Below are 13496 nucleotides of genomic sequence, written 5' to 3' on the forward strand. Positions count from 1 at the left end.
CGGGCGCGGCAGGAGGACGAGGCAGGGCGGACCGGCGCTCTAAGGGCTCTGCTTTGACTCCAGGTTGGGACAGCGTCTCCTCTGCTGCTGGAGAGTCGTGTTTCCGGGGATCGAGTATACTCAACAGGAACCGAAAATGCCGAAACCAGTAAGTTGCCCAGTTTCTGGGACGGGCGGACGGGCGGACGGGCGGACGGGGGAGGCTTCATTGGCGAGGGGAGGCACCTGCACGAGGTGTTGGGGCAGTTCCTGGTGGAAGAAGGCTTTTCTCACACGCAGAAGAGAATGGGAATGGGGGTTGTCGCCGCTCTTTGTTACTTGTTGACCCTTTTGTGGAGCGTTAGGAAAACACCATTTTGATGTTTTTCTCTGCTGTCTTTTTCTTTGTGAGCCCCCTCCCCAGTAGTTACGATGTTTTCTAAAAACTAGAGGCCGTTTTACACTGCTTCCGTCTGTTTTTAAAGGGTATGGTAATGCAACTTCGAATTTTCTTAAAAAGTCCAAGTCACAGGGAGACTCAAATGGCTTCCGACCACACACACCAGCTCTCAGAGTTTCTAAGGGTTCGAAACCACAGGCGCCCAAGATCCAACTGGGGAAATTTAAAGGGCGTTTGGGAGAGGAGATTGGCTTTCGGAAGTTGCCTTTCAGCTTCGCTTCCTACCAGGCCCATGAAGCGGTGCCCTGTTCACCAGGAAACTTGCTGGCTGCAGCAGAATTTCTGTCTTGTTAAGGTTAGCCATGGACTTGAATTGTAGATGCAGGCAGTCGGCGGAGTTTGATGAGCGGCTCTTGGCAGGCCGGGCCGAGCACTCCTGGTCAACTGATGAAAGGGCTGTGCCTGCACCTCTGTCTCCTTGAATCTGATTGTGTTGAGATTGCTGGCCAGGCCTAGGGGTTGTAGGCACAAGGCAGGTTCTCTGGGACTGACACTTCTTGGAAAGTTGTATGTATTCTACCTTCTTTTAACGCTGGGGAACTGGTGACTAGACATTCGGGGGAAGGTTTAACATTTTTTGAGTTTTGAATCACAGTGGACAAAATAATAGGATTCATTACAAACTGGGATTACGTATACATCCGGAATTTTTTTCTGGTTTTTCAAACAAGTTGGTTCTGTAATCAATGCTTGTGTGCCTTTTTTTGTGTGTGTGGAGGGGGGAAGTGGCGGGGAGCAGAGTCTCCCACTGTCGCCCAGGCTGGAGTGCAGTGGCCTGATCTCAACTCACTGCGACCTCTGCCTGTTGGGTTCAAGCGAATCTCCTGCCTCAGCCTCCCGAATAGCTGGGATTACAGGCATGTGCCACCATGCTCAGCTAATTTGTGTATTTTTGTAGAGAGGGGGTTTCACCATGTTGGCCAGGTTGGTCTCAAACTCCCTACCTCAGGTGATCCGCCCACCTCGACCTCCCAAAATGCTAGGATTACAGGCGTGAGCCACCACACCCGGCCTTGGTGCTTTTTCTATTGTTAAATTTTATGTTCTCAAGAAGATCTTTGTTAGAGGTATTAATTTTGCTGTTAGGTTAAAGAATATTAATATGCCAGTAGATTCAGAAGCCAATATCATTTTTGCCTAAGTTACATTAATACATAATTTACATAATACATTTGCGATGCAGAGTATTTTCTATACAAAATTTTTCTTTTAAATTCAAACTTAAAAGTGACACGTGACATCCAGGCTTGACAGTGCATGTGGTATGAAACTGACCTAAGTACAACCCCTTACTTAGGCAGAGCTGAGTGCAAGGGTATGCGGAGGAGTGGTCAAGATTACCCTTCTGGGTGTGGTTTTCTTTATTTCACTAAAAGAAGAGATGCAGAGCTCAGCTAAGATAGCACTCAGGAAAAAGTTAACCTGTTCTCAGTCACTACTTTCTCCTAAGGAATGGTAATTTATTTTTCTGTGTTTTTTTGTATCTTGGTAAAATATACAATTTATCCTCTTTGAAGTTTACATTTCAAAGGTATTAAGTACATTTACATTGTTACATCGCCATCACCAAGGTCCCTCTCCAGAACTTTATCTTCCCAGATTGAAACTCTACCCATTAAATTCTCCCTCCCCATCCCCCCCACCAGCCCTTGGCAACCACCATTCTACTTTCTGTCTCTATGAATTCCACAACTCTAGATACCTCATATAGGTGGAATCGTGATAGCATTTGTCCTTTTGTGGTAGTCTCATTTCCCATAGCATAATGTCTTCAAGGTTATCCATGTTGCATTGTCAGAACTCCCTTCTCTCTTTTATTTCTTGTGGCAGGTATATTTTCATTTCATTTTGTTTTAAAGGTCTTTTATGATAGATCAGAACTTAAAAGATGTTTCTGACATTTGATAAAGTGAAGATAGTTGTGAAACAGTTCAGGAAAGACAGTGGCCATCACCTTGTGTATTAGAGCTAGAGTTACTCTTTGAAAGACTGTATTTTGTATAATATCTACAATTAGAATTTTCAAACTTTTTTTTGACACCAGGCAAGATGGCCTGATTACAGGCATGAGCCTGTAATCCCAGCACTTTGGGAGGCTGAGGCAGGCAGATCACATGAGCCCAGCAGTTCAAGACTCGCCTGGCCAACATAGAGTCTGTTTCTACAAAAAAAAAAGAAAAATTAGTTGGGTGTGGTGGCCTGCGCTCTGACTGAGCTACTTGGGGTGGAGGCTGAAGTGGGAGGATTGCTTGAGCCCCAGAGGTCAAGGCTGCAGTGAACTGAGATCAAGCTACTCCATTCCAGCCTGGGCAGCAGAGTGAGATGTTGTCTGAAAACAAACACAAACCTTTTTTGAGAGGCTTCCATTTAGGTCAGCCATACCTGTCTGCCATGGGAAATTTCTCCCTTCCCCTTCTTTGGCAGAAGAGGGTCTTAGAGATAAATTAAACACACTAAGCCTTTCTGTATGTAAATTATTAGAGCCATCCCACAAATCACTGATAAGAGCATAGTAGGTTGCACATATTTGAATATGACACTTCGTAAGGCTGCTCTAGAGAGGATCCAGTTAGTTTTGGTTTGGTTTGGGGTTTTTTTGCTGCCTGAGTAAATGTTAAAATGAAACATCTACCAACAGCTCTATGGATGTGTCTTTTAAACAAAGGTTTATTGATTCTAATTATTCAAGCTCAAGTTAAGAATATTAGTGAAGAATGTTAGGTGGTTTTCTTGGGCTTAATGTTTAACAACTGGATTAAGGGGCAACCACACTTAAAGGATGGATACCTCTGAGTAGTTGGCCTTCCACCTGATTCATTGCAACTGTTAACCCTTGAATTCAACAGGCAAAGTATTTTTGATTGATTTGTCTGAATTGAGTGAGTGGATGACTTTATGTGTAAAACAGTATAACTGAAAATATTTATTTGCTGTGTTTTCTCCTAATACTATTTCCCAAAAGCAACACTTACTTAAAAGACTGAGGCCGTGCACAGTGGCTCATGCCTGTAATCCCAGCTCTTTGAGAGGCCGAGGTGGGCGGATCACAAGGTCAAGAGATTGAGACTATCCTGGTCAACATGGTGAAACCCCATCTCTACTAAAACTACAAAAATTAGCTGGGCGTGGTGGTGGGCACCTGTAATCCCAGCTACTTTGGAGGCTGAGGCAAGAGAATCACTTGAACCTGGGAGCTGAAGATTGCAGTGAGCCGAGATTGCGCCATTGCACTCCAGCCTGGTGACGGAGCGAGACTCCATCTCAAAAAAAAGAAAAAAAAAAAAGACTTGAGTGTTTATTCATCAGCAAGCAGGGTGATCTGCACAGAGGGCGAGACAGACCTTGTCCTCTGGAAGCTTAGTGTCTGGTACCTGGGCCAAGATGCAGGTAAACGCTGAAATTGAAAACCTGCTGAGTGCTGTCAGACTGGGAAGGAGCCTAGGTAATGCATGTGACACAGTCGAGAGGAAAATCATCTGATGGGGAAATCGGCAGACTGTATTGAGAAGTAACACTTCAGCTGAATCTTGCTTGAGAGCTGGGGGCGCACGCGGCAGCACTCCACAGGAACAGCTGTGGTCTGTTGTCTGGTTTTGCTTTTCCCACAGCTGCTTAGGGGACTCTATTCATGTGTGACTGGCTGACGTCCAAGGAGAGTGATTTGGGGTTCCAGAGGGAGCCTTGGCCTCTGTTCAGGCCAGTCCCCAGGACATGGTGTGCTGTGTGGCCTTGTGGGTCTGCCCCATCTGGGGAGAGGTGTAGGAGTTGGTGCTCAGATCCTTGGCCCCGGGAGCATCCTCTCTGCCCGCCCCTTCGTGTTAGGGTGACTGCAGAGCGCCTTACTCTCACACTTGCTTCACACTTGCTTTCTTCTGCCCAATGGAAAGAAAGCATGGGGAGTGAGCAAGGAAAACCACTGTAGTTAAGCTCAGGAAGGAAAAGGGTGTTGTGTTCAGGGCCGAGATCTCTTTAAGCTGTCATGAGAACCATAGAGCTGAACTGCCTTTAAGTGACTCCAACACATCTTACCTGTTCATTTCTGAAGTGTTCTTATAGACATTTCTAATATAAAAGCAGGTTTACCTTTCATTAGAAAAACTCTGAAAGTGTGTTCACATTTCTACTGTGCCAAAATTTTAAGGTAATTTCTGAGATTACCTTACCTCTTTGGGAATACATAGCCTTTTCTATTAAATATTTTAACAGGGACAATTTACTGACTGTACCCCCCACCGCCACCCCTCTGCAATTGAGGAGGACACATGGCATCTGTTTCCACCCCTCCTCCTCCAGGAGGGGCAGTAGTGAATTAGGGTAGCTAACATTTTGCCATGTGGCAGTGAGAAGTGGTGGTAGGATGAGTGATTTGCCATGATAACACTGTAAGGCACAATGAACGTATTGGGATGTTCACAGACATAGTCCCTGTCAGCGGGTTTACAGTCTGGTTTGGGGGACAGACAGCAATCCCAGAGTAAATGTAAAACTGCAGCTCCAGAGAGTATTCCTGAAGAGGGGTATGTGAGGCCTAAGAGTAGATAAGGTGTGTGTGCTGGTGGGGGTGCAAATAGGGAAAGTCAGGAAGGCATCCCTGAGGAGGTGACTGACCTCCCCGGGCAGAGGTAACAACTTGTGCAAAGGCCCTGTGGTGGGAGGAAGTAGTGTGAGTTGGGGGTTCCACATGAAGCCCAACGTGGCTAGAGAGGAAGACAGGTCAGGCCATGCCTCGTAAGCCATCCTTGGGCATTTTTTAGTTTAACTTGGGGTTTTGAGTGGGAGGTGACATAATCAGATTTGCCTTTTGAAAAGTTGACTGTGATCTATAATAGGAAAATCACAGGAGGCAGGAGACAGCAAGGGTAGTTATGGTAGCCCATTGAAGGAGCTCATAGCTTGGACCAAGGTGGTGGTAGTGGGAACAGAAGTGGATGCATTTGGGGGTTCTTTGGGAGATAGAATTTTTTTTTTTTTTTGAGGCGGAGTCTCGCTTTCTCTCCCGGACTGGAGTGCAGTGGCCGGATCTCAGCTCACTGCAAGCTCTGCCTCCCGGGTTTTACGCCATTCTCCTGCCTCAGCCTCCCGAGTAGCTGGGCCTACAGGCACCCGCCACCTCGCCCGGCTAGTTTTTTTGTATTTTTAGTAGAGACGGGGGTTTCACCGTGTTAGCCCGGATGGTCTCAATCTCCTGACCTCGTGATCCGCCCCTCTCGGCCTCCCAAAGTGCTGGGATTACAGGCTTGAGCCACTGCGCCCGGCCAAGGGAGATAGAATTGATAGCGCCTGGTGATGGGTTGGATATGCAGGGCCAAGGGTGGTGTCGAGGCTGACTTCGGGTTTCTGGCTTGCGCAAGTGGATGTTTGGTGGTGCCATCGCTGAGATAAGTAATCCTGGAGAAGGACCAGGTGTGGGGGAAGGTGGGGAGTCTGGATTTGTTGTACATGTTAATACATTTGTGACAATGGTTGATGAAAAAAGTCTTTGTGTTCTTTCATTACTATAACCACTGTCCCCCAAAATATTAAGTACCACACTCCTTAAACTGCGTTATTTTAAAATCCAAATAATTCAGTAGCTTTGTATGTTTTCCCTAAGTATACGTACACACTGTACATACCTAAAGTTAAGAGAAAGGGTTAATTTAGTGCAGTGTTCTCAAAATTTTGTGTACACTATTATCTGGAGACTGTTGATTCCTAGGTCCCTTGAAGAACTAATAAGACTTCCATCTCTAGGATGAGGTACAGGCTGGGTGCTTATGTTTTAAATAAGCTCTCCAGATGGTACTGCTAATTCAATAGGAAAAGGGCAGTTATTATATATTCCTTTCTCCTGCACCCCAATCAAGCCCAGTGTGATTTCAGAGCACCCACTCGGGCGAAAGCAATCACTGATGCCCAGCCGCCTTCTTAAAGTCCGGCTGAAATGCCAGGAGTGCTGTTATTGGTATTTGAGACTCGAATAGGATGACTCTTTGTGAAAAAGAGCCATAAAAATAAGAATTTCGTAGCTAATTTACTGCTTGCCTATACTTGGGCAGGCAATTCAGCATAATATCCTTCTGACTTGAGTTTCTCTCTTCAGGGAGTCCAGTAGCAGAGCTTCATTTGGCAGTGCCCAGTGGTCTCTCACATTTTGGCTCTTTGTTTTCAAAGAGGAAAAAAAGAGGCTAGACATTCCCTGTAAATGGTAGGGAAGTAGGAGATCCCATTCCTTGTTCCTCTTTTCTCTTTTATTCTTTCCACACTGGCCTCTTTTGTTAATGAAATAATGTGATTTTTTTTTTTTTTTTTTGACACAGGGTCTCTGTCACTCAGGCTGGAGTGCAGTGGCACAGTCACAGCTCACTTCAGCCTCAGTGCCCCCGCCCCCACCCCAGCGCCCCCACCCCAGCTCAAGCTATCTTTCCACCTCAACCTATCTTTCCACCTCAACCTACTGGGTAACTGGGACCACAGGCACACACTACCACACCCAGCTAATTTTTTATTTTTTGTGAAACGAGATCTCACTGCATGGCCCAGGCAGCTAGTCTCAAAATTCCTGAGCTCAAGCTATCCTCTCACCTTGGCCTCCCAAAGTGTTGAGATTACAAGGTGTGAGCCACCATGCCTGGCTGATAATGTGGTTTCTAACAAAAATGTTGAATAATGTTATTAATAATTACAGTTTGGGAAAGGAAAACTCAGTTAGTGAACTATAATTTTTTTTCTTAATTTTTTTAACTTAAACTTTTATATATCTTTGACAATTTGGAGATTCTTAGGGTGGTTTTATATACCTGCTTTCTAATGGTAGTTAGACGTTTCAACTCTATTCTGAAGCAGTGAAATTCAGTCTGCTTTCAAAGTCAGTGAATGCATGTTAATTTATCCCTTATTTCAGTAATAACTACATTGAGACTCCCCAAGTACTCCAATTAGTTTTTAATTTCAGCACTAAATGTGTGTTTGTTGAAAAGACCAAAGGTTGCATTATTTTCCTTCTAATATATTTACCATCCATGCCTGTTGACAAAAAGATTTTTCCAGACTTCGGTAGTTTTCAGAACTGAATGAAACCATTGTGCTGTAATGCATCTTACAGACTTTTGACTGAAATGCTTGATGTAGTTAATATACGTAGTTTTTTTTCAAAGTGAAACCACAAAGAGCTATAAAAAGAATTTCATAGCTAATTTACAGCGTATCTGTACTTGGGGAAGCCATTTAGCATCTGAGAACCTCAATCTCGTCAGCTGTAAAATGGGAGTTAGTTTTTAAGTGGAAAGAATGTTACATAAGATAAGCAGAGACAAAGTTTTTATCGGTGAAATCCAAACAACTCCTCTTCAGATGCTGTAAGCTTTATGTGTTTCTTTTTTGTTTCCCCACCCCCTAAATGTTTTTCAAACTTCCCCTGTTAGCTAAAACTTTGGGTTCCTATAAACAAGGTAAAGTTTGTCCATTGGTTTTCTCAGGGAAAAAGCAATATGAACAGTTTGGGTTATCTTAGTAAAAGGGAGAGGGCTCTGATTTTCTCGTGTCCATCCTCTGTGTGTTCTAGTCGGACTTCCCTTATCAGTCACATGGGTATCACCTTCATGTGTTGAAGCGCTATTATATCCCATTATGTGCTTGGTGCAGGGACAATAAAAATAAGATTGGTTTTGCCTTTAAGGAGTTCTCAGTCTCCTAGTGAAAGCAGATTTGTAAACAATTTACAGTGCACTATAGTGCATTATAGAGGTCCTCACAGAAGAGAAGTGTGCCCTGGGAACCAGGGAGGGTGTCCCAGCTGGTAAGATCCTTTGGGTAAGTGTGGAGGGATGTGGGCTTCCCAGTCAGCAGTGGTCAGTTCTGTTTTCCTTTATTCATTAACCCCTTCTTAACACTTATAGGTAAATGGTAATGCTGTTTCAAAGGAAATGTAAAAGTTCATTAATAATTAGTCCTTTTAATCTAATATACTTGAGAAAACAAAACCTTAAAAGCAAAATAAAAAATGTCTCACCATGACCCACCTTTTATTGATAGGAGAGGAACTAGTATCACCTGAGGATCAAACTGTACTAGTCAGTATATCAGATTTTGCTCATGTTTTTAAGTTTGAAGTCACTTTTCTGCAACCTAATTTTGTTTTCCATTTTTGCCTGAGAGATCGATTTGAAACTGCCTGTGTAGACAGTTGTCATTTCAGATATTGTAAACAATTGTTTTTACTTTAGGATGGGGTAGGTAAACTATCATCTTAGGGCCGAGTCTGGCTGTGGCCTGTTTTTATTTGGTCTACCAGCTAAAAATGGTTTTCATATTTTTGAAGGATTTTAAAAACGACAATATGCAACAGACTCCAAATAAGGCCCTCAAAGCCTTCTTACTGACTGACTCTTTAGAGAAACAAATGGGCCAACTCCTGCTTCTAACATAAAAATAATTATTGTTAAATATTTATTATAACCTTGTATATATTTTATGGCTGGACTAATATTTGGAAGCAGATCCACCCCATTGGTTCCTGTTTTTAAAAAAATTGTTCTCAAAGAACAGAATGTGTTTTGTTAGCCAGTATTGAGCGCATCATGGGCTCTGAGCATGGACTCAGAAACTCACTGAGGAGAGGCATAGTGGTGCCGAGGTAATGTTTTAAACAAAGCTGGTGTTCGGGTGGTTCTTTGTGTAGAGAAAGTGGCAGTATCTTGTGTCACACTTGCTAAGCCATTGTGTAATGACAGATTTCTGGCATATGCTAAAAGAAAGCAATTTGTACCTGATATTTGAGTTGGAAAGAGAATGTTATGTAAATAAATTGCTTTTTTCCTCATTGATAGTTTAAAATGAGCTTTTGACCTACTACAGTCTGTATGTGAATTTCTGACTGCTGATGTTTTATAAGTCCATTACTGATTCAGAACACCCTGTCTAAAGTATAGCTCCATCTCTGTCTGTGCTGTGCCCTACTTTACTGCACTCATAGAACTCAGTCTTCACCTATAACGCTGTCAGGTGCTTATTTGTGCTTTTTGTCTTTTCCGGCAGCAAAGAAAGAGGATAGGTGGTGTTTTTGTGTTTTCGAGATGTGGTCTTGCACTGTTGCTCAGGCGCGAGTGCAGTGGTACAATCATAGCTCACCACAGCCTTGAACTCCTGGGGGGACTGCAGGCGCTCACTACCACACCTGACTAATCTTTTTATTTTTATTTCTGTAGAGATGAGGTTTCACACTGTTTTGTGCAGGCTGGTCTCAAACTCCTGGCCTCAAGCCATCCTCCTGCCTCAGTCTCTCAAAGTGTTGGTGTTATAGCCATGAGCCACTATGCCTGGTCCAAGTTTGTTTTGCTTTGTTTTGTTTTTCGTTTAGCATTATTATTTTATTGCAAACTTTAAATTCTTGTTTATTGGTAGGAGAAATAGAGGGAAGGAGGACGACCAAATAGGTAAACATACCTGCCTCCTAGTGGGTAATCTTGGGCAAGTTTTTTTACCTCCCTTTGCCTCCTCATCTGTAAACAAGATCCTGCATGCCCACCTGGGATGCCTGCTGAGATGGCACACAGGAAGCGCCTGGCCTTGTGCCTGGCCCTGGTCAGTAAGGGCTGTGTGGTTCCACTTGTACCTACTAAATTCTAATCTGATTAAAAGCTTTACTAGCTCATAATGGTCATTCTTTTCCTCTAACTTAGCAGCCCAATGAAATAATATAGTAAGTAAATGTAACCTTGCTTTTTGTCCTTTTGATGCCACATGAACACAGCTGTCTTGCTAGACCCCTATTGACTTCAGCAGGGATAGCACCAGGTTTATTGGAAATTTACATATGGGATAGTCCAGTGGTGGTGGGTTGGACAGAACAGCAACTGCTTCCTGAAAGCTTGCAAAAAGCATGCAGTTTACGCAGCATTTTTACTTAACATGGTCACCCTAACAGCCTCCACCTGGCAGCCTTCATGTAACCCAAAACAAAGGGCTTGTGGGCTGGGGGTTCAGATGTTCCTCATAGATAAGGAATTGATTTCAGTGTTGGCCACTAGGATTCCTTAGCTCAGAACTCCACACACACATTCTTCTTAAGTTATGGATGTTAGGTACACCTGTACAACCATCCTGCATAAAATTCATTCCTTCAATAGAGCACCTACTTTGTGCCAGGTTTTCAGGTACTGGAGAGACATTGGTGAACAAAAAAGGGGCTTTTAAAGGATTATCACCGGCTTGGTTGACAGTCACATCCAGTGAATGGTGGAACTCATTTCCTGCTAATGTGTATTTGAGCCTGAAATGCACGTTGTTCCACCTTTCCTCAATGGCAACATGCTCTAGAAAGTAGGTGCTGGTCTGACTAAATAAAATGGGCTTTCTGTTTGGAGTTGTAAAGGGAGCCCCTCCTGAGGAAAAGAAAGAAAGACCTGCTTTCAAGAAGCTTATATTGCAGGGGAAAGACATGTCTAATACATTATCAAGGCGTGATGAGCGTGCAACTGTAAATGTTCACCTAGGCTTTGGCAAGAGGTAGAGTTAACTTTTATTCTTTACTAACTCTTTGAAGCGTTAAAACCATTGGGCAGAGCGACTTATGAGTGAACCCACAGTGATGTGTTTTTGTTGGTTTTCTGGTAAATCACTTTTGGGTTGGACAGTGAACCATGATGGTCTTTCTTCAAGAACTTGTTTTTGCAAGAGTTTGGTGATAAGTCCATCATTTGCCAAATCCACTTAACGCTTCCATCCTTTCTCAGGTGCTGTGGTTCAGGGAAATTATTGTTTTGATAGTATTTTACCTATTGCACCATTACTTTATCTGTAAATTTCTTGTAAAATATATCTTGTTATGTTTGTGTGTGTGTGTGTGTGTGTGTGTGTCGTGTGTGTGTGACAGAGTCTTGCTCTGTCGCCCAGGCTGGAGTGCAGTGGCCCGATCTTGGCTCACTGCAAGCTCCACCTCCCGGGTTCACGCCATTCTCCTGCCCCCGCCTCCTGAGTAGCTGCAACTACAGGTGCCCGCCATCACACCTGGCTAAATTTTTTTGTATTTTAGTAGAGATGGGGTTTTACTGTGTTAGCCAGGATGGTCGTGATCTCCTCACCTCGTGATCTGCCCACCTCAGCCTCCCAAAGTGCTGGGATTACAGGCATGAGCCACCGCGCCCGGCCTGTTATGTTTTTAAAGAGAAAATTGAACCACAGGTCATTTGGCTAAAGCTTAGCACATAAATATGAGATTGGAATCACTTTATTTGTAGACATATATATAGTATATGTTGGTACAGTATTTTCATTAAGGTGTGTTTCATTGCCTCAGTTAAATAATTAAGGATGTTGGCTTCTGGGATGTTGAAGTATTTGCTTACATAATCCATTGCTGTTTGGGTGAGACTCTTAAATGGATTTAGACGGTGAGATATGGTGAGAAAACTGGATTTTTTATTTAGAACCTGGTTGAGGCCGGGCGCGGTGGCTCAAGCCTGTAATCCCAGCACTTTGGGAGGCCGAGACGGGCGGATCACGAGGTCAGGAGATCGAGACCATCCTGGCTAACATGATGAAACCCCGTCTCTACTAAAAAATACAAAAAACTAGCCGGGCGAGGTGGCGGGCGCCTGTAGTCCCAGCTACTCGGGAGGCTGAGGCAGGAGAATGGCGGAAACCCGGGAGGCGGAGCTTGCAGTGAGCTGAGATCCGGCCACTGCACTCCAGTCTGGGCGACAGAGCGAGACTCCGTCTCAAAAAAAAAAAAAAAAAAATAGAACCTGGTTGAACAAGGCAATGTGGAAATAGTGTGATAGCAAGTTGCATTATATAACTTGAACAAAATCAACTGCAAAAAGACATTTTCAAAGAAATGGAGGAAAACTGAATATTTACTGAACTTGACGTATTAAGGAATTGTTTTAAATTATGTTGGATGTGATAGTGGTATTGTGATTTTTTTTTTTTTTTTTTTTTTTTAGTGCTTTAGAGCAATGCACTGAAGTTTTTACAAGTGAAATAATGAGGGCCTTAAAATTTGCCAGCAAAAAAAAAAAGTGAAAGTGGTAGAAAGAGTAGAAGAAAGAAAAATGGTGTTGAAGCTGAAAAAAGAGAGCGTGGAGGATCATGGTACTAGTTACTCTCTCTACTTTTATCAATGTTTTCAACTTTCCATAATAGAATATTTGCTTTTAAAAAGCATGTCATAGGGTAGAAAGGGAGAGATGCTTTACTTTGACTCATCAAAAAGTGCCTGAGTGTTGAGGTGGGAGGATCCCAGGGTGAGGGCAGGACCCCCATTCCCTTCTGTTGGGGCAACCTTTGTGCTCTGAATCAAATGAGTAACTGATTTAATCCCACCCGGGCCATCTCACCCTCCATGCATATGTTTTAAAAGGAGGTCTCTACTCAAAATTGCAGCTGACTTGGAAACACATAGAACGATACGTTCCCAGTTTTTTCCACTATTATTCTGTATTCTCAGTATTTTGGGGGACCCATAGGAATGGGGCAGAGTGCTGTGACCCAATTGGGAATAGGTCATTGTCTTAATAGCAACTTTCTCAGACTTGAAAATTGAAATGAACAAAATAAGGGGCATCTACTGGGTAGGGCTTTAGCCATTTTAAGACATCAATTTACATACTGGAGGCCGGGCGCGGTGGCTCAAGCCTGTAATCCCAGCACTTTGGGAGGCCGAGGCGGGCAGATCACAAGGTCAGGAGATCGAGACCATCCTGGCTAACACGGTGAAACCCCGTCTCTACTAAAAAATACAAAAAACTAGCCGGGTGAGGTGGCGGGCGCCTGTAGTCCCAGCTACTCGGGAGGCTGAGGCAGGAGAATGGCGTGAACCCAGGAGGCGGAGCTTGCAGTGAGCTGAGATCTGGCCAGTGCACTCCAGCTTGGGTGACAGAGCGAGACTCCGTCTCAAAAAAAAAAAAAAAAAAAAAATTTACATACTGGTGCTGTGGGCAAGGATGGGGGAAGGAAATACAGCAAACCATGGGTTGGGGTTGGGGTGAGTGATAGGGTTGTAAAGTGTACACCATGTCTTCTCCAGTCAAGTAATGATGTATAAATTATGCCATTTCAGATGTAACATAGTTGATAC

General features: G+C 43.7%; 1 protein-coding gene across 2 annotated transcripts in view; it reads left to right on the forward strand.

The window, feature by feature from the left end:
- EZR (ezrin) overlaps nucleotides 1–13496 on the forward strand; it is a 58616-nt gene that overhangs the window by 1162 nt on the left and 43958 nt on the right. For both annotated transcript variants that reach the window (XM_033234921.1, XM_033234922.1), the window contains exon 2: nucleotides 64–148. In XM_033234921.1, the coding sequence (XP_033090812.1) occupies nucleotides 137–148 (12 nt within the window). In that variant the 5' untranslated portion in view covers nucleotides 64–136. The remainder of the gene's footprint in view (nucleotides 1–63; nucleotides 149–13496) is intronic.

The sequence above is a fragment of the Trachypithecus francoisi genome, unplaced genomic scaffold, assembly GCF_009764315.1.
Source record: "Trachypithecus francoisi isolate TF-2019V2 unplaced genomic scaffold, Tfra_2.0 Lachesis_group15, whole genome shotgun sequence".
Classification (NCBI taxonomy): Eukaryota; Metazoa; Chordata; class Mammalia; order Primates; family Cercopithecidae; genus Trachypithecus; species Trachypithecus francoisi.